General features: G+C 50.7%; 1 protein-coding gene across 2 annotated transcripts in view; it reads left to right on the top strand.

Annotated features, from left to right (window-relative positions):
* Window positions 1–20,321, top strand: part of AGPAT4 (1-acylglycerol-3-phosphate O-acyltransferase 4) — a 97,402-nt gene that overhangs the window by 35,339 nt on the left and 41,742 nt on the right. For both annotated transcript variants that reach the window (XM_069973363.1, XM_069973362.1), the window contains exons 5-6: window positions 10,039–10,141; window positions 15,715–15,790. In XM_069973363.1, the coding sequence (XP_069829464.1) occupies window positions 10,039–10,141; window positions 15,715–15,790 (179 nt within the window). The remainder of the gene's footprint in view (window positions 1–10,038; window positions 10,142–15,714; window positions 15,791–20,321) is intronic.

The raw sequence follows: 20,321 nt of genomic DNA, 5'->3' as shown, positions 1-20,321 counted from the left end.
AACGTTAGAGACGGCAGACAGATAGTTACTGGTGTTCTGTAGAAGAGCGGGGGTGATATCACAGGAGGAGGTATATAGCAGGGGGTGACATCACAGGAGGAGGTATATAGCTGGGGTGATGTCACAGGAGGAGGTATATAGCAGGGGGTGATATCACGGGAGGAGGTATATAGCAGGGGGTGATATCACAGGAAGAGGTATATAGCAGGGGGTGATATCACAGGAGGAGGTATATAGCAGGGAGTGATATCACAGGAGGAGGTATATAGCAGGGGGTGATATCACAGGAGGAGGTATATAGCAGGGGGTGATATCACGGGAGGAGGTATATAGCAGGGGGTGATATCACAGGAAGAGGTGCAGTGTCCCAGAACAGCCATTCTCATGCTCACACTTTCATTATAAACAGTTCTGTTCCGGAAAGCTATGGTCCACTGCAAACTGCGTGTATTGTGTCACTCTTCTTAGTGTTTAGGTCTGCCATTTCAGTCATTTATTGCATGTGTATTCAGGTATGTGTGTATTGCATGTGTATTCAGTGTCTAAAGGTATTATGTCGCCTCCTAGTGTTCAAGGATGGTACTCCTCATGTATATTCCTCTGTATATGCCTAATGGTGTGATGATGCAATGGCTGGATGTCACGTGACTGTGCCCTGCTTCCATGGTAACACCAATGGTCATCGAGCTTTTGGCTGGGGTTACCATGTGACTTCCTGTGCTACCTCAGTCTATTCCCTACCATCAAGGGGATAGGTTGTCTGTTAGTCCTCTCTCTCCCTGCAAAAGAGAGAGGCCTCTGTGTGCTCTGCTGCTCCAGTCCACTGGTTGTGTTCCTGTCTCAAGTCTCAAGATCCTCATCTGGGTGTCGATTCTTCAGTCATTCTTCAGCTCCTCTCATCATCATCTTCTCAAATCATCAACAGCAAGTATTTCATTCAAGTCTCATTCCACCCAGCATCTCAGCTTCAGTATCACTACTACTCCCATCATTCAGCACGCTTATCTCCCAGCCTATTGCAGCATCACCCACCACTCTGCTTTATCCAAGTCTTCCTTATTCCCGGTTGCATCCGGAGAGACTGTTACTACTAGTTACCACCGTTACAATAAATATACAACTACCGTTGTTTCTGAACCTTGGCATTGGTGTGATCATTGGTGCCCTGACTAAGGACAACGAAGAATCGCACGCCCAGTATTCCCGCATGGTCAGGAGCCCGGCTTCCAGCTGTAGCACCCTCGTGCCTACACCGTGACCACTACATCCTACAGCTGCCCCGATTCCTGCACCCATCCAAGATCTGTATTGCGGAGTGGCCCCCAGGGGCCAGGGCGTCGCATTTGGCGTCACGAACAGGATTACGATCGCATTGTGTGTCCCCAAGTCTGTGCCGCAACCCCAAAGAGACTTTGCCATATCACCATGGGGGTAATCGAGGCACTCAGGGCCCTGAACTGTACACAAGATGGCCGCCGTCTTCTCCAACTTCTGGCTGCGCCATACCCCGGAGAGGAGGGGGTTAATTGCCATGCTGCCAAAGCAGCCGGGCAGACTTTGGAACCGGATCCTCCAGCCTGGCGCTCCTCCCCTTCCTGCTACAAGTTCCGGTCAGTGCGTAGCAAGATGGCGACCTGGATAGAAGACACGTGTGCCGCTGCTGCTGCCATCTTACCAAGCTATCCACAGCCTCTGCTCGAGCTGGATCCCGCTTGCCTGTCTGCTCCGCTCCCGTCAGACGACGACAGCTGGGGGTCCGACGCTGCCGAGCATAGCCGTCCGGTCAGCCCGGCGCATAGTGACCGGGAGTTGGGCTCCTTGTCTGACCGCAGCCCGTCTCCGATACCAGCCCACTCCAGTGGATCGAATCTGGCTTTCTCCACCGGAGGATCGACTTCACCGGAACGGGACGAAACAGTGAGTACCGGATCTCCGGACACCCCGTTACCCGGCCCTAGCAAGGGAAGAAAGCCGAAGGCCTCCTGTTTCACCAGCCCCTGGCTACTCCCTGAACCTGAGACACCTTCCCTGCCGCAGTGGGTGTTTGGTGACGACCCCATCATCAGAAAAATAGCAGAGGAGATTCAGCAGGCCCTCTCTCTATTGCCTCCGGTGACTCAAACTACCCCTACCATGGCTAGCACCGTGACGTTCAACTCCACTACGGCCCAGCCACCCACTGCTCCTGCAGCTTCCACTACAGCTACCAGCGCTGCTGCTACCACCGCAGCCTGCTCTGCTGCTTCTGCTGCTGTGGCTAAAGCTGCTTGCTCCACTACTACGGTCATCTACCATGTGGCGCCCATTATCTCCCCTGTCACCACAGTGACCCCTAGCATTGTGGTCACTACCGGCCCCAGCGATGCTTCTACTCCAGGCCCTCCACGCTTCTATTACCCCTGGGAGAAGAAGAAGAAGCAGAAGAAAGAGAAGGGGCCTAATGAGGTTCCTCCCGCCTCTTCCCAGTAAACAGAGACCAAAGTCCTTAACTGTTCCTGTTTTGTTGTTGTTTGCTGTGTAAAGTTCCTGCAACGTTCAAGGTTCGTGCCTGGTCCTCCTGACCAAGTTTCCTTATTATCACCCAGCTATGTGCTGATGGACACTCATTGACCAAACTGTTCTCTAGTGCCTGTCCCAGAGCCTTTACATGGACGATGGTGTATATTGCCTAAAGAGACTCTACCACACAGAGACACTTATCCAGTCCTTCCTAAAGCATTTTCCAGAGTATGTGATTGTCAGAGGTTTATTATTGTACTTCAGCATTGCACTTCAGTATTGCACTTCAGTATTGCACTTCAGTAGTCAAAAGTCTATTTTCTTGTCAGAGTCATATATATATATATTTTCCTACCTCTGAGTAAGCAGAAAAGTCATTTAGATAGTCTCAGAGTAAAGTGTGTCCTTTGAAAAAGTATTTCTTCTCACAGTGTATATTCTCATGTCAGAGTCAGACAGTTTCCTCCTCCTCTGAGTAAAGAAGTCAGTCTATATATTTGTATCTATAGCCTCAGAGAAAGTGTATTTTCTAAAAAGTGTATTTTTCAGAAGAATCTTCTATTTTCTCCATGCATAATCTCATTGTGTATTATTATCATATCTATAGCTGGAAAGATTTAGTTGAGCCAGTTTGTATGCAGATTTTCCTCAGATTTTTATTCAGATTTCTCTCAGGTTTCATTCAGATTCATGTGAGCCAGTTCTCCTCAAGACCTCGCAGTATTTGTTGTCCCTTGTGTTTCCCTTCCTTTTGTTTCCAGTATTTGTTCACCTCCGTCTTGTCCCAACACAGTAGTTATCACACATAGTCATACCTAACATTCACACTGGTCCATACATATCGCACCTTGGATACCCTTTCGTGTGTTTGGCCTATTGAGTAATTGTGTGGTATGATTGACCCGAATGCATGGGCGCCCAGATGTATGCTTGCTTTTATTATTTTGTTCTATTCTCTTCCAGGTATCCAAGACATTTCACAAACACGCCAAGGGAATACACAGGTCTTCACAGTTCTCCTCCAGTAGGGTAACACTTTATACAGGAAACCTACTGTCAAACTGGCTGGAATGTTGAGGGTCGCCCGCCAGCAGTTAAGTTGTCCTGGCTTCCATGTCAGATGGTCCATGCACTAACTACCTGTAACCAGAGTACGTTAGGCACCCCTAGGTGAAGTCCTGCCACTAGGGTTTTCTTTCTCTTCATATCTCTTTGTCACCTGTGCCTTGAGCGTGGGAAACACACATCTACAGATTCACTCACACTAACATTCCTTCCTCTTGTCCTGTTGTCCTGGTCCTCTATGTTCATTCGGTCACATCCACCTCAGCTTGTGGTTCGCCGAGGTCGGCTCATTTCTAGTAGGGAGGTATGCAGTGTCCCAGAACAGCCATTCTCATGCTCACACTTTCATTATGAACAGTTCTGTTCCGGAAAGCTATGGTCCACTGCAAACTGCGTGTATTGTGTCACTCTTCTCAGTGTTTAGGTCTGCCATTTCAGTCATTTATTGCATGTGTATTCAGGTATCAGTGTCTAAAGGTATTATGTCGCCTCCTAGTGTTCAAGGATGGTACTCCTCATGTATATTCCTCTGTATATGCCTAATGGTGTGATGATGGATGGATGTCACGTGACTGTGCCCTGCTTCCATGGTAACACCAATGGTCATCAAGCTTTTGGCTGGGTTACCATGTGACTTCCTGTGCTACCTCAGTCTATTCCCTACCATCAAGGGGATAGGTTGTCTGTTAGTCCTCTCTCTCCCTGCAAAAGAGAGAGGTCTGCGTTGTGCTCTGCTGCTCCAGTCCACTGGCTGTGTTCCTGTCTCAAGTCTCAAGATTCTCATCTGGGTGTCGATTCTTCAGTCATTCTTCAGTTCCTCTCATCATCATCTCCTCAAATCATCAACAGCAAGTATTCATCTCAGTCTCACTCCACCCAGCATCTCAACTTCAGTATCACTACTACTCCCATCATCCAGCATGCTAATCTCACAGCCTATTGCAGCATCACCCATTACTCTGCCTTATTCCCGGTTGCATCCGGAGAGACTGTTGCTACTAGTTACCACCGTTACAATAAATACACAACTACCGTTGTTTCTGAACCTTGGCATTGGTGTGATCATTGGTGCCCTGACTAAGGACAACGAGGAATCGCATGCCCAGTATTCCCGCATGGTCAGGAGCCCGGTATACAGCTGTATCACCCTCGTGCCTAAACCGTGACCACTACTTCCTACAGCTGCCCCGGTTCCTGCACCCATCCAACATCTGTATTGCGGAGTGGCCCCCAGGGGCCAGGGCGTCGCATTGGTATATAGCAGGGGGTGATATCACAGAAGGAGGTATATAGCAGGGGGTGATATCACGGGAGGAGGTATATAGCAGGGGGTGATATCACAGGAGGAGGTATATAGCAGGGGGTGATATCACGGGAGGAGGTATATAGCAGGGGGTGATATCACAGGAGGAGGTATATAGCTGGGGGTGATATCACAGGAGGAGGTATATAGCAGGGTGTCATCAGCATAGAGATGGTACTGAAAACCAAACTTACTGATTTGTCCGATGGGTAAAGTGAGAAAAGGAGAGAGAGAGAGAGAGGGAGGGAGGACCCAGGGCTGATCCCTGAGGAACCCCGACTGTAAGGGGGAGAGAAGATGAGGTGGAGCCAGAAAGTGATACACTAAAGGAGCGGTCAGAGAGATAGGAGGAGAACCAGGAGAGAGAGCGGAGCATGGAGAGGAGGAGCTGGGGGGCTACAGTGTCACATACAGATAGAGCGGAGCATGGAGAGGAGGAGCTGGGGGGCTACAGTGTCACATACAGATAGAGCGGAGCATGGAGAGGAGGAGCTGGGGGGCTACAGTGTCACATACAGATAGAGCGGAGCATGGAGAGGGGGAGCTGGGGGGCTACAGTGTCACATACTACAGATAGAGCGGAGCATGGAGAGGAGGAGCTGGGGGGCTACAGTGTCACATACAGATAGAGCGGAGCATGGAGAGGGGGAGCCGGGGGGCTACAGTGTCACATACAGATAGAGCGGAGCATGGAGAGGAGGAGCTGGGGGGCTACAGTGTCACATACAGATAGAGCGGAGCATGGAGAGGAGGAGCTGGGGGGCTACAGTGTCACATACAGATAGAGCGGAGCATGGAGAGGGGGAGCTGGGGGGCTACAGTGTCACATACTACAGATAGAGCGGAGCATGGAGAGGGGGATCTGGGGGGCTACAGTGTCACATACTACAGATAGAGCGGAGCATGGAGAGGAGGAGCTGGGGGGCTACAGTGTCACATACAGATAGAGCGGAGCATGGAGAGGGGGAGCTGGGGGGCTACAGTGTCACATACAGATAGAGCGGAGCATGGAGAGGAGGAGCTGGGGGGCTACAGTGTCACATACTACAGATAGAGCGGAGCATGGAGAGGAGGAGCTGGGGGGCTACAGTGTCACATACTACAGATAGAGCGGAGCATGGAGAGGAGGAGCTGGGGGGCTACAGTGTCACATACTACAGATAGAGCGGAGCATGGAGAGGAGGAGCTGGGGGGCTACAGTGTCACATACAGATAGAGCGGAGCATGGAGAGGAGGAGCTGGGGGGCTACAGTGTCACATACAGATAGAGCGGAGCATGGGGAGGGGGAGCTGGGGGGCTACAGTGTCACATACAGATAGAGCGGAGCATGGGGAGGGGGAGCTGGGGGGCTACAGTGTCACATACAGATAGAGCGGAGCATGGAGAGGAGGAGCTGGGGGGCTACAGTGTCACATACTACAGATAGAGCGGAGCATGGAGAGGAGGAGCTGGGGGGCTACAGTGTCACATACTACGGATAGAGCGGAGCATGGAGAGGAGGAGCTGGGGGGCTACAGTGTCACATACTACAGATAGAGCGGAGCATGGAGAGGAGGAGCTGGGGGGCTACAGTGTCACATACAGATAGAGCGGAGCATGGAGAGGAGGAGCTGGGGGGCTACAGTGTCACATACAGATAGAGCGGAGCATAGAGAGGAGGAGCTGGGGGGCTACAGTGTCACATACAGATAGAGCGGAGCATGGAGAGGAGGAGCTGGGGGGCTACAGTGTCACATACAGATAGAGCGGAGCATGGAGAGGAGGAGCTGGGGGGCTACAGTGTCACATACAGATAGAGCGGAGCATAGAGAGGAGGAGCTGGGGGGCTACAGTGTCACATACTACAGATAGAGCGGAGCATGGAGAGGAGGAGCTGGGGGGCTACAGTGTCACATACAGATAGAGCGGAGCATGGAGAGGAGGAGCTGGGGGGCTACAGTGTCACATACAGATAGAGCGGAGCATGGAGAGGGGGAGCTGGGGGGCTACAGTGTCACATACAGATAGAGCGGAGCATGGAGAGGGGGAGCTGGGGGGGCTACAGTGTCACACGATCTCCTGAAGGCCAAATCACGTGGAAGCTCCTCCATGCTTATTCTCCAGTATTTCTCAGTGAAATGAGGGGACCTGTAGCCGGTCTGTCGGGGTCTATCGGAGTTACTGGAGAGATAGCGGGTTCGGTGAGAATAGACTAAATGTTCCAGGAGTTTTGAGGTGAAGGGAGATTGGAGACAGGCGGATAGTTGGCTGCTCGGGGTCTAGAGAAGGTTCGGGGTTATTATGGGGTGTTTGAAGGACGGAAAGATCCCAGAGGAGATGACAGGAGAGTCACTGAATGAGGGAATAGGGCCACCACACAGCAGGGGCCCCTCCAAAAGTGGGTGGTCTTTGTTTTTTTGTTTGTTTTGTGAATAGAATAACAGCCCCTTATACTGTACGGCAAACAAGCGACTGTATGAATATGAGCTGAGATGCTGTCCCTCCGCGCTCCTCTATGGTTCGTTATTACCAGGATCGGCACAGTCACATGTAGACGATCGGCCTCTCACCTCAGCCTGATTGTAATTGTCTTGATAATGGAAATAATTGAATAAGGGAACGATTGATGATGAAATCCCAACTAATCCTATTAGAATACGAGGTGGAGCCTGTTAGGATTCTCTCCGGCACACAATGTCGTCCAGGAGAGAGCGGAGACTCTTAGCACCAGGTCAGACATCTACTATTCTCCTGAATATTGTTTCCTGCTATTACTACAATCTTCTAGAGACTCTGTTATTCAGATATATTCATATGAACTGTGGTGGCTTGCTATTAACTGTTTCCTGCCCTGGGAATGTGAGCTCCATACTGCACCCCTAGTTCATACAGTGTGATGGGGGTTCCATGGTCCGGGTACAGTACGCTGGCTCATCTGTATTTGTAAGGGATCAGTCAGTTCCTCAGAATGAAGCCATTTCTTACTGATCAATGACTGAAACGAGCTGGTGAACATGGAAGGTGGATTTATGGTTTCCCTGTTAGACAAAACAATGTAACTTTCACCCCTAATGTTCTGTTACCTGCTACAAACATATATAAAGAAAGTCGGGCACGTCCCTTCTGGTATATAAGCCTTCCCCAGTATCGGTGCTACAGTCGCTGCCTCTGCCCTCTGTGACTGGCCCCGCAGGGCCTCTGCCCTCTGTGACTGGCCCCGCAGGGCCTCTGACCTCTGTGACTGGCCCCGCAGGGCCTCTGACCTCTGTGACTGGCCCCGCAGGGTCTCTGCCCTCTGTGACTGGCCCCGCAGGGCCTCTGCCCTCTGTGACTGGCCCCGCAGGGCCTCTGCCCTCCGTGACTGGCCCCGCAGGGCCTCTGCCCTCCGTGACTGGCCCCGCAGGGCCTCTGACCTCTGTGACTGGCCCCGCAGGGCCTCTGCCCTCTGTGACTGGCCCCGCAGGGCCTCTGCCCTCCGTGACTGGCCCCGCAGGGCCTCTGCCCTCCGTGACTGACCCCCAGGGCCTCTGCCCTCCGTGACTGGCCCCGCAAGGCCTCTGACCTCTGTGACTGGCCCCGCAGGGCCCCTGCCCTCTGTGACTGGCCCCGCAGGGCCTCTGACCTCTGTGACTGGCCCCGCAGGGCCTCTGCCCTCTGTGACTGGCCCCGCAGGGCCTCTGACCTCTGTGACTGGCCCCGCAGGGCCTCTGACCTCTGTGACTGGCCCCGCAGGGCCTCTGCCCTCTGTGACTGGCCCCGCAGGGCCTCTGACCTCTGTGACTGGCCCCGCAGGGCCTCTGACCTCTGTGACTGGCCCCGCAAGGCCTCTGACCTCTGTGACTGGCCCCGCAGGGCCTCTGACCTCTGTGACTGGCCCCGCAGGGCCTCTGACCTCTGTGACTGGCCCCGCAGGGCCTCTGCCCTCTGTGACTGGCCCCGCAGGGCCTCTGACCTCTGTGACTGGCCCCGCAGGGCCTCTGACCTCTGTGACTGGCCCCGCAGGGCCTCTGACCTCTGTGACTGGCCCCGCAGGGCCTCTGACCTCTGTGACTGGCCCCACAGGGTCTCTGCCCTCTGTGACTGGCCCCGCAAGGCCTCTGACCTCTGTGACTGGCCCCGCAAGGCCTCTGACCTCTGTGACTGGCCCCGCAGGGCCTCTGACCTCTGTGACTGGCCCCGCAGGGCCTCTGCCCTCTGTGACTGGCCCCGCAGGGCCTCTGACCTCTGTGACTGGCCCCGCAGGGCCTCTGACCTCTGTGACTGGCCCCGCAGGGCCTCTGACCTCTGTGACTGGCCCCGCAGGGCCTCTGACCTCTGTGACTGGCCCCGCAGGGCCTCTGACCTCTGTGACTGGCCCCGCAGGGCCTCTGCCCTCTGTGACTGGCCCCGCAGGGCCTCTGCCCTCTGTGACTGGCCCCGCAGGGCCTCTGACCTCTGTGACTGGCCCCGCAGGGCCTCTGACCTCTGTGACTGGCCCCGCAGGGCCTCTGACCTCTGTGACTGGCCCCGCAGGGCCTCTGACCTCTGTGACTGGCCCCGCAGGGCCTATGACCTCTGTGACTGGCCCCGCAGGGGCTCTGACCTCTGTGACTGGCCCCGCAGGGCCTCTGACCTCTGTGACTGGCCCCGCAGGGCCTCTGACCTCTGTGACTGGCCCCGCAGGGCCTCTGACCTCTGTGACTGGCCCCGCAGGGCTTCTGCCCTCTGTGACTGGCCCCGCAGGGCCTCTGACCTCTGTGATTGGCCCCGCAGGGCCTCTGACCTCTGTGACTGGCCCCGCAGGGCCTCTGACCTCTGTGACTGGCCCCGCAGGGCCTCTGCCCTCTGTGACTGGCCCCGCAGGGCCTCTGCATAAAGTTCCCAGAACTCTGGGTACCAATCAAGGTTGAGTGGCTGGGAGGAGGCCGGGTGACTACGTCTCTGTGGCTCCATAACTACTTAGGCCGGGTTCACACTACATTTGTGTGCATTTTGATTTGTTTTTCCACTGACTTCCATTTGATGCTTAAAACTGATTGCAAAAACGCAGTGTGAACCCCACCTTACCTGGCGCCGGGACATCCTTATTATAAAGACTCCGCCTGGCAGCAGACTGCTAGATACCAGCGAGGACTTATAGACCATAAGGGACCTGACTGGTGATGAATCCTCCTCACTTCTGCCTTATGTCTGTATATTTCTCCTCCCGCAGTGTCCGCCGTCTATGACTCCACCCTCAATTTTAGAAATCATGAAAATCCGACCTTACTTGGGGTATTAAATGGCAAAAAGTACCACGCAGATCTTTACGTCAGGTAAGAACAAGAAGTAACTCTGGTATAAAGTGCAGATCCCATTCGGTATATAGGACACAGACTTCCATGGTGCTCCACCTATAACCGTCGTGGAGTCGTCCGTTGCTTATGAGAAGCAGCTTGTTTTATCATTGATCATGAGATTTAATGAGGCGCCCTGTTTTTTGCCAACTCTCCAATAATTGGGACGACTTCCAGTTTCCCAGGACTGGATCCAGCTTTTCCCAGCACCCGGGGTGGAGCGGCGGGGAGCGGATTAGAGCGGCTGATGAGCCTCTTGCTGATCAAACAAAGCGCTTCACTTTGTTTAGACGGCGATTCACTTATCTCTACGTTTCATTATTGCAATTCAGTCATGTGAGCAGCTCTCAGACCACCAGAAAATGTCCGACTGTAGGTAGGAGAGAGTTCTGCCTTATCTGACCAGGAGAGCAGTTATATAGTAGGTGAGTCTCTACAATGAGTAGCTGCAGAATTCTACTGCCCCTGACTCCGACCGGGTGTCCTGCATGCAGATTGTGGCTTTTGGAGCTGGACACGGTCGCCTTTTCTCCTTGTCGGCTCTTGTACAGACTGGAGCTGCATCTGATGGGATACTCTGCAGTGTGTTAGGGGACAGTTTCTAGATCACCTGCAGCCCTTTCCCACATATCAGGGCTTGTTTGGGTGCTGGATTGTTCTTTTTAATGGCATCCTTAAAGCGGTATTCCGCTCAGAATTAACTTTTATAATATGTGGCTGCCCAGGCACAGAACATACCACCCTATTCTTACCTTTCTGGACTCCCTGGTGTCGCCGTACATAATCTTTGGTCCCGGGGGTTGGTGCCATTCACCATGCAGTAATAATGAGAAGGAACGGACAGGTGGGACCAACATCCAGACTGGCCAACATGTTCTACGTGAGGCTTCTGCCTGCCAACTTAAAGGGGTATTCCTCCCCAAATCTTTGGCCCACCCATAGCTCTAGTTATTGCTCAAAGCAAGTAATTAGCAGAGCGTTTCCTGACTCGCCTCCTCTCCATGCACAAAATGAGGCAAACTGCGCCCACTCAGACACGCTCCCTCCTCCTGGCCCCCACCTTCCAGGTCTGGATCATGCCCCCCCCCCCCCAACCACAAGAAAAGGCCAGAAGCCCAAAACACTTCCCAACTGTTCCACTGTATTACACCATAACTTTTAATTGGCCTAGTGCTAGGCCCCCCTGTGCACACTTTGGGCCGACCCCCTGCTATAATTGCACCTACCTCCGCTCCCTACCCCCCCTCCCACACACACACACAGGGTCTGTTCCCTCCCTGCTGTGATCGCACATGATGTAGTAGAGCCAATGACTTAACTGAACCCCCTGTGGGCCAGACTGTGCTCAATGGGGTTGGGGGGGTCCACCGAATCCAAGGCAATCCTCTGGGTACGGATATCTGAAAAACACAAAAGGGCAGGAGCAGAACACCCATCATTTTGACAGGTGTTCTGCTCCTTACAGTCAGAGCATCTTACCAGATGCTGCTTACAGTCTGGCACACAAGGGGTTAAGTGAGGAGGCGTTGCACCCACACTTAACCCCCTGGGGGCCAGACTGAACCCACATTGCACCCATCCCAGCACTTGACCCCCCTTCCTTGCTGGGATGGGTACAGTTTGGGGAGCGTCCATACTCTCCTCCGATGCCTGGCATACTGAGCTTGAAGTGTGATGGGCTCTGCCATCAGTGGCTGAGGTGGGACAGAAGTCTGGCCCACAGGGGGTTAATTTAAGGTAACTGTGGCTTATTAATCCCAGAAAACTGCCACAAAAAAGGAATGGCAGACGCCTAAGCACTGGGGGGTTTTAGTGTAGCAGAAAACTTCCACTGAAATCTATGGGAGAAAATGCCGGAAAGGACAGAAAAATGCCCCCCCCCCCCCCAAAAAAAAAAAACACCTTGGGGGAGATTTATCACCCTGGTGTAGGGTAGGATTGTCTGTCGCCCCGGGCAACCAATCAGATTCAACCTTTGCATTTTTCACAGAATCTGAGGAATAAGGGTGGAATCTGATTGGTTTCCAGGGGCGACTGAGACAATCCTACCCTACACCAGGGTGATAAATCTCCCCCATGTTGGAAAATCCTGAACCTCCACTGACCCGGCCGCTGAATGTTTTGCAGGATCATGGTAATTGATCTTTGCTGATCAGAGGTCTGGCAGGGCAGGCACCTGTCAGACTACCCCCTAAATCTGGTGATCACTATTGAAAGGGGGTCATTGCTCGTTGTGGATTTAACCCCTTAAAGTGTCACTGTTTCATAAAAGTTTTAAGATGTTGGAGAGTCCGATCAAAAGTTCTGATGATCTGGGTCTGATCCGTACTGATCATGAGAACGAGTCTCCCCATCCTCTTCCCGCTCCTTCTCACAATCAGTACGGGTGTGAGCGCACAGACCCGGATCATCAAAACTTTTGATAGGACTCTCCGACATGTCAAACCTTTATGAAACAGTGACACTTTAAGGTTGAAGCCAATTTTAGTTTTTGAACTTTATTAAAGGAAAAAGTTTGGTTTTCCTGGAATCTTACGATGAGCAGCGTATTTGGCCAATTCCACACGGCAAAAGCAAAGTGGAAAACTGTGGATTTTGGTCACATCACATCCAGAAAATTTTGAATAAGTGATTTGAAAAAGTCACAAATTTGCAAGCGATGTTCCGATAAAAAGTTCAGATCACGTCGCAAAGAATGACCCTCAGACGGCCCCGTAGACCAAAAAAAAGAAACACCTGATTGAAATTGCTCTATTCTGATCCTTGTTTGTTTGTTTTTTAAATGGTAAAATGTTCTCTAAATTGCCGAGGAGGAAAAAAAACTGAAGTGTGTGTGTGTATGTGTATATATATATATATATATATATATATATATATATATAAAATTTTATTTTTTTTTATGTAAAAGTTTTTTTTGTTTTTTTTTTATCTCTCCAGGGTACTTCTTTGAGCAATACTATGATTGATTGATCATAGATCAGTGCGGTACTAAATGTACTGCATTGACCTCTGCTGTTTGATCCGCCACTGCTGCTCTGCAGTCCCCAGACGTCGCCGTATAACAAGTGTAAAACTGCAGTGGTAGCAGGCGGCAGTGACTGTTGTTTTTGTTTTCCTGTTGTTTTTGTTTTCCCCTTGCTTTGTCTATCCTACAAAAGGATGTAATGCAATGTATAATCTGGAATATGGTCATATTGTGGATATGTAATCAGCCTCTGTGCTTCCGGAGGTGAACTATAGAAAGGCGCTATTCTTTTGGGTTCAGGTGTGGAGACTGGCGGCCACTCCAGGACAAATGCCTCTTACAGAGCTCCTTAGTTGTCCCGGCTGGGGGTCTCCTCCTTAGTTGTCCCGGCTGGGGGTCTCCTCCTTAGTTGTCCCGGCTGGGGGTCTCCTCCTTAGTTGTCCCGGCTGGGGGTCTCCTTCTTAGTTGTCCCGGCTGGGGGTCTCCTTCTTAGTTGTCCCGGCTGGGGGTCTCCTCCTTAGTTGTCCCGGCTGGGGGTCTCCTTCTTAGTTGTCCCGGCTGGGGGTCTCCTCCTTAGTTGTCCCGGCTGGGGGTCTCCTCCTTAGTTGTCCCGGCTGGGGGTCTCCTTCTTAGTTGTCCCGGCTGGGGGTCTCCTCCTTAGTTGTCCCGGCTGGGGGTCTCCTCCTTAGTTGTCCCGGCTGGGGGTCTCCTTCTTAGTTGTCCCGGCTGGGGGTCTCCTCCTTAGTTGTCCCGGCTGTGTGTTTCCTCCTTAGTTGTCCTGGCTGTGGGTTTCCTCCTTAGTTGTCCCGGCTGTGTGTCTCCTCCTTAGTGGTCCCGGCTGTGTGTCTCCTCCTTAGTTGTCCCAGCTGTGTGATTCCTCCTTAGTTGTCCTGTGTGTTTCCTCCTTAGTTGTCCCCGCTGTGTGTTTCCTCCTTAGTTGTCCCGGCTGGGGGTCTCCTCCTTGGTTGTCCCGGCTGTGGGTTTCCTCCTTAGTTGTCCCGGCTGTGTGTTTCCTCCTTAGTTGTCCCGGCTGTGTGTCTCCCTCCTTAGTTGTCCCAGCTGTGTGTTTCCTCCTTAGTTGTCCCGGCTGGGGGTCTCCTCCTTAGTTGTCCTGTGTGTTTCCTCCTTAGTTGTCCCCGCTGTGTGTTTCCTCCTTAGTTGTCCCCGCTGTGTGTTTCCTCCTTAGTTGTCCCAGCTGTGTGATTCCTCCTTAGTTGTCCCGGCTGTGGGTCTCCTACTTAGTTGTTTCTGCTGTGGGTTTCCTCCTTAGTTGTCCCGGCTGTGTGTTTCCTCCTTAGTTGTCCCGGCTGGGGGTCTCCTCCTTAGTTGTCCTGTGTGTTTCCTCCTTAGTTGTCCCCGCTGTGTGTTTCCTCCTTAGTTGTCCCCGCTGTGTGTTTCCTCCTTAGTTGTCCCCGCTGTGTGTTTCCTCCTTAGTTGTCCCGGCTGTGGGTCTCCTACTTAGTTGTTACTGCTGTGGGTTTCCTCCTACCTTAGTTTTCCCGCCTGTGGGTTTCGGGTTGTTGTCAGCTGGAAGACCCGGCCACCATCCATCTTCACTGCTTTTAATTAGTCCAAAAGTTGTTGCCTTCTCACCAAGCTGCTTGTCTATTGTGCTGCAGCCCCTCCCAGCCTTGTGCAGATCTACAGTTTTGTCCCTGGTGTCCTCGATTATACAGGTAAAGAGGGCAGAGTGGGAGGAGCTTCTTATAGAGCCACTAACAGCTCTGTGAGCGGCAGAATTCTTGCTGGTCGGTGCTCAAATCCTTATTTCATGGAATAAAATGGTGAATATTTATAAAACATTCCAGATAATCCCATTGTGTGATTTTATAGATTCTCTCACAGGTGAAATGTACCGACCATAATATTACACCCCGCTCCTGGTAGGTCTTTAACCTCTTCTCTGATCGCAGTTGCTCACTTATGTTTTTTCTTTTCCAGCCTCTTTTCCTCTTTTCTGAATCTACAAGAAAAACCTTTAGGTTCTTTTCTCCAGCAAATACAATAAGTAGGTTCCTCCCCCCCCCCCCACCATTTAGTAGTTAGGCCCCCTCTGAGCCTCCATGTAGTAGTAAGGCCTCTCTGTGCAGCTCTGTCTTCAGTAGATAGTGTCCCTCATGTAGTAACCAACCCTCCCCGTGGTAGTTAGTTTCCATTGGTAGTCAACAACCTATTTTGAGGTAGACCCTGTCCCCTCAAGTAAATATTCCCCCCCCCCCCCCCCCCCCATATGCAGGCATTGTTGGGATGGAAGCGGAATGCTGCCTGCGGTCACAAGTTACTGGTGGGGCAGGAGGCCAATGGCTCCTCGCTCTGTCAATGACAGCGCTCAGTGTGAGAGCCAGGTCCAGCACCCCGCTCTGAGGAGCCACCCCTTCAAGTGGCCTCGTGGTAGAAGCCCCTGGCTATACGCCACTTTACCATACTGTATTTAGTCAGCACTTTATATCCAATTATAGGGCGCTGTGTGAACATAGCGTTAAAGAAAAAGTCTGTGTACTATCGTGATCAATAGCTAAAGCGAAGCGCTCTCATCTTATTGGTGCGTTTTGCAGAAAACCTGACCGACGTTTCCCTTTTTTGTCAGGCGGATTCCATTAGAAGAAATACCGGAGAACGAGCGGGAAAGTGCAGAATGGCTGCACAGACTCTACCAGGAAAAAGTAAGGATTTCCCTTGTTAGATCATCTCCCTGCTGTTGGGGGGGCTGTCTGTGGGGGGGGGGCCCTGTGTGTGTGGGGGTCCTGTCTGTGGGGGGGGGCCCTGTCTGTGCGGGGGGGGCCCTGTCTGTGGGGGGGTCCTGTCTGTGGGTCAATGCTGCCTCTGGTTCAGGGGGTAGGACATGGTGACAAGCTCTTTATACTATGATTTCTTTGGAACAGCCATTCAGAGTGAACGTTTAGCATTGTGATATCCGACACGGTCAAATAGTCGTTCAAACAGTGAGGACAGCACAATACCAGTGAATCCACAGCGACAGATCAGCCGAATTACAACGCCACCGCAGTTACGGGGGAAAGTCCTGCGAATCCATAAAACTAGATGAGGAAATAATAATAATAATAATAGAAGTAATAATAATAATAATAATAACAATAATAATAGTAATAATAATAGTAGTAATAATAATAATAATAGTAATAATAATAATAATAATAGTAATAATAATAATAATAATAATAATAATAATAATAATAATAATAGTAGTAATAATAATAATAATAGTAGTAATAATACTCTCACCATTGTGCTTGGCTTGTTCTGCTTCAGCTTGACACTTATTTTTCCCTTCGATGACGGTGGGGAGGGAGGAGTGCTCAGTGCGCCGTGTACCTGGAGCCGCAGTTTTGGGCTAGTCGCCTATTTTCTGGCCGGGTAGCCTCTCTTCTTCTCGTTTTATATATAGTTGTAAGTTTATCTCTGCTGTCCCAGATTGACAGATCTCATCACATTTGCATATTGGGAGAGATCTGTCAGTCAGGCCTTGTGACCGCCCCAATGACTCTTGGGATATGTACAAGTTTTTCTTGCTCGGTGATAGTACAGTAAGTCTGGTGCCCTGGGCAGATCTGCGGACCCATATGGTTACATTAGTCACGAACACCCTTTAGGAGTGAGGCCATAGTCCTGTGTGAATAATAACGTGACCTCATTGTTGCAGCCTCATCAGGGAACGCTGACGTTTCTGCAGATTAAGGAAAAAGTGTCTGAACTTTTTTTTTTAACTAATTTATCGTGTTTCTAGCTTATAGCTGTTTTTTGAAAGTCCCAGAAATGTGACATCTATCAGGTATAGGAAATCAGTAACCTGTTAACCAATTTTTGACTGATACACAAGACTGTCTTCATTGTGCACGTCTCTCGCCAGTAAGGGGGGGGGGGGGGGGTACCTTACATGTAACTTACTACTATAGGGATCCCTCCACATGCGGTACAATGCGATGGATTTAAGGGACGATGGCATTGCATGTTGAATTCAGCATCAGGTTATGATGACATCACAGATGGCGGGAGCCATTGATCCCCACCAGGACTGCTCCGCATAGCCTACCTGTACTATATGATATACCTGTACTACACTCACCGGCCACTTTATTAGGTACACCTGTCCAACTGCACGTCACCACTTAATTTCTAATCAGCCAATCACATGGCGGCAACTCAGTGCATTTAGGCATGTAGACATAGTCAAGACAATCTCCTGCAGTTCAAACCGAGCATCAGTATGGGGAAGAAAGGTGATTTGAGGCCTTTGAACGTGGCATGGTTGTTGGTGCCAGAAGGGCTGGTCTGAGTATTTCAGAAACTGCTGATCTACTGGGATTTTCACGCACAACCATCTCTAGGGTCTACAGAGAATGGTCCGAAAAAGAAAAACCATCCAGTGAGCGGCCGTTCTGTGGGCGGAAATGCCTTGTTGATGCCAGAGGTCAGAGGAGAATGGGCAGACTGCTTCCAGCTGATAGAAAGGCAACAGTGACTCAAATAGCCAACCGTTACAGCCAAGGTAGGCAGAAGAGCATCTCTGATCGCACAGTACGGCCAACTCTGAGGCAGATGGGCTACAGCAGCAGAAGACCACACCGGGGGCCACTCCGCTCAGCTAAGAACAGGAAACTGAGGCTACAATTTGCACAAGCTCATCGAAATTGGACAGTAGAAGATTGGAAAAACGTTGCCTGGTCTGATGAGTCTCGATTTCTGTTGCAACATTCGGATGGTAGACTCAGAATTTGGCGTCAACAACATGAAAGCATGGATCCATCCTGCCTTGTATCAGCGGTTCAGGCTGGTGGTGGTGGTGTCATGGGGTGGGGAATATTTTCTTGGCACTCTTTGGGCCCCTTGGTACCAACTGAGCATGGTTACAACGCCACAGCCTACCTGAGTATTGTTGCTGACCATGTCCATCCCTTTATGACCACAATGGACCCAACATCTGATGGCGACTTTCAGCAGGATAATGCGCCATGTCATAAAGCTAGAATCATCTCAGACTGGTTTCTTGAACATGACAATGAGGTCACTGTACTCCAATGGCCTCCACAGTCACCAGATCTCAATCCAATAGAGCATCTTTGGGATGTGGTGGAACGGGAGATTGGCATCATGGATGTGCAGCCGACAAATCTGCGGCAACTGTGTGATGTCATCATGTCACTATGGAGCAAAATCTCTGAGGAAGCTTCCAGCACCTTGTTGTATCTATGCCACCAAGAATTGGGGCAGTTCTGAAGGCAAAAGGGGGTCCAACCCGTTACTAGCATGGTCTACCTAATAAAGTGGCCGCTGAGTGTATATACCACCTGTAAGGACACACCTATATAGGCCCTGTGTAAGGACATACCTATATATACACCACCTGTAAGGACACACCTATATATACCACCTGTAAGGACATACCTATATAGGCCCTGTGTAAGGACACACCTATATATACCACCTGTAAGGACACACCTATATATACCACCTGTAAGGACACAACTATATATAGGCCCTGTGTAAGGACACACCGATATATACCACCTGTAAGGACACACCTATATATAGGCCCTGTGTAAGGACACACCTATATATACCACCTGTAAGGACACAACTATATATAGGCCCTGTGTAAGGACACACCGATATATACCACCTGTAAGGACACACCTATATATATACCACCTGTAAGGACACACCTATATATAGGCCCTGTGTAAGGACACACCTATATATACCACCTGTAAGGACACACCTATATATATACCACCTGTAAGGACACACCTATATATACCACCTGTAAGGACACACCTATATATAGGCCCTGTGTAAGGACATACCTATATATACCACCTGTAAGGACACACCTATATATATACCACCTGTAAGGACACACCTATATATATACCACCTGTAAGGACACACCTATATATACCACCTGTAAGGACACACCTATATATAGGCCCTGTGTAAGGACACACCTATATATACCACCTGTAAGGACACACCTATATATACCACCTGTAAGGACACACCTATATATATACCACCTGTAAGGACACACCTATATATACCACCTGTAAGGACACACCTATATATATACCACCTGTAAGGACACACCTATATATACCACCTGTAAGGACACACCTATATATAGGCCCTGTGTAAGGACATGCCTTCAGTGGGGAAAAAAAGTATTTAGCCAGTCACCAATAGTGCAAGTTCTCCCACTTAAGAGGCGTCTGTAATTGACACCATATTAGACCTCAACTATGAGAGACAAAATGAGAAAACAAATCCCGAAAATCACATTGTCTGATTTTGTAAGAATTTATTTGCAAATTATGGTGGAAAATAAGTATTTGGTCACCTACAAACAATCAAGATTTGTGGCTCTCACAGACCTGTAACTTCTTCTTTAAGAGTCTCCTCTTTCCTCCGCTCATTGCCTGTAGTAATGGCACCTGTTTAAACTTGATATCAAGTGGGGTCAAAATGATCACAAGAACGGTGAGCAAAAATCCCAGAACCCCGCGGGGGGACCTAGTGAATGAACTGCAGAGAGCTGGGACCAATGTAACAAAGCCTACCATCAGTAAGACACTACGCCAGTGCCAGGGACTCAGATCCTACAGTGCCAGACGGGTCCCACTGCCTAAGCCAGTACATGTCCGGCCCGTCTGTAGTTTGCTAGAGAGCATTTGGATGATCCAGAAGAGTATTGGGAGAATGTCCTATGGTCTGATGAAACCAAAGTGGAACTGTTTGGTAGAAACATAACTTGTCGTGTTTGGAGGAAAAAGAATACTGAGTTGCATCCACCAGACACCATAGCTACTGTAAAGCATGGGGGGGGGGGGACATCAGGCTTTGGGGCTGTTTCTCTGCAAAGGGACCAGGACGACTGATCGGGTACATGAGAGAATGAATGGGGCCATGTATCGGGAGATACTGAGTGCAAACCTCCTTCCATCAGCTAGGGCACTGTAGATGAAACGTGGCTGACAATGATCCAAAGCACACCGCCAGGGCAACCAAGGAGCGGCTTGGTAAGAAGCATTTCTAGGTCCTGGAGTGGCTGAGCCAGTCTCCACATCTCAACCCTATAGAAAACCTTTGGAGGGAGGTGAAAGTCCGTGTTGCCAAGCGACAGCCCCAAAACATCACTGCTCTAGAGGAGATCTGCATGGAGGAATGGGCCAACAGAACAAC

Source organism: Dendropsophus ebraccatus, chromosome 6, assembly GCF_027789765.1.
Source record: "Dendropsophus ebraccatus isolate aDenEbr1 chromosome 6, aDenEbr1.pat, whole genome shotgun sequence".
Lineage (NCBI taxonomy): Eukaryota > Metazoa > Chordata > Amphibia > Anura > Hylidae > Dendropsophus > Dendropsophus ebraccatus.
This window is presented reverse-complemented; position numbering and strand designations above follow the sequence as displayed.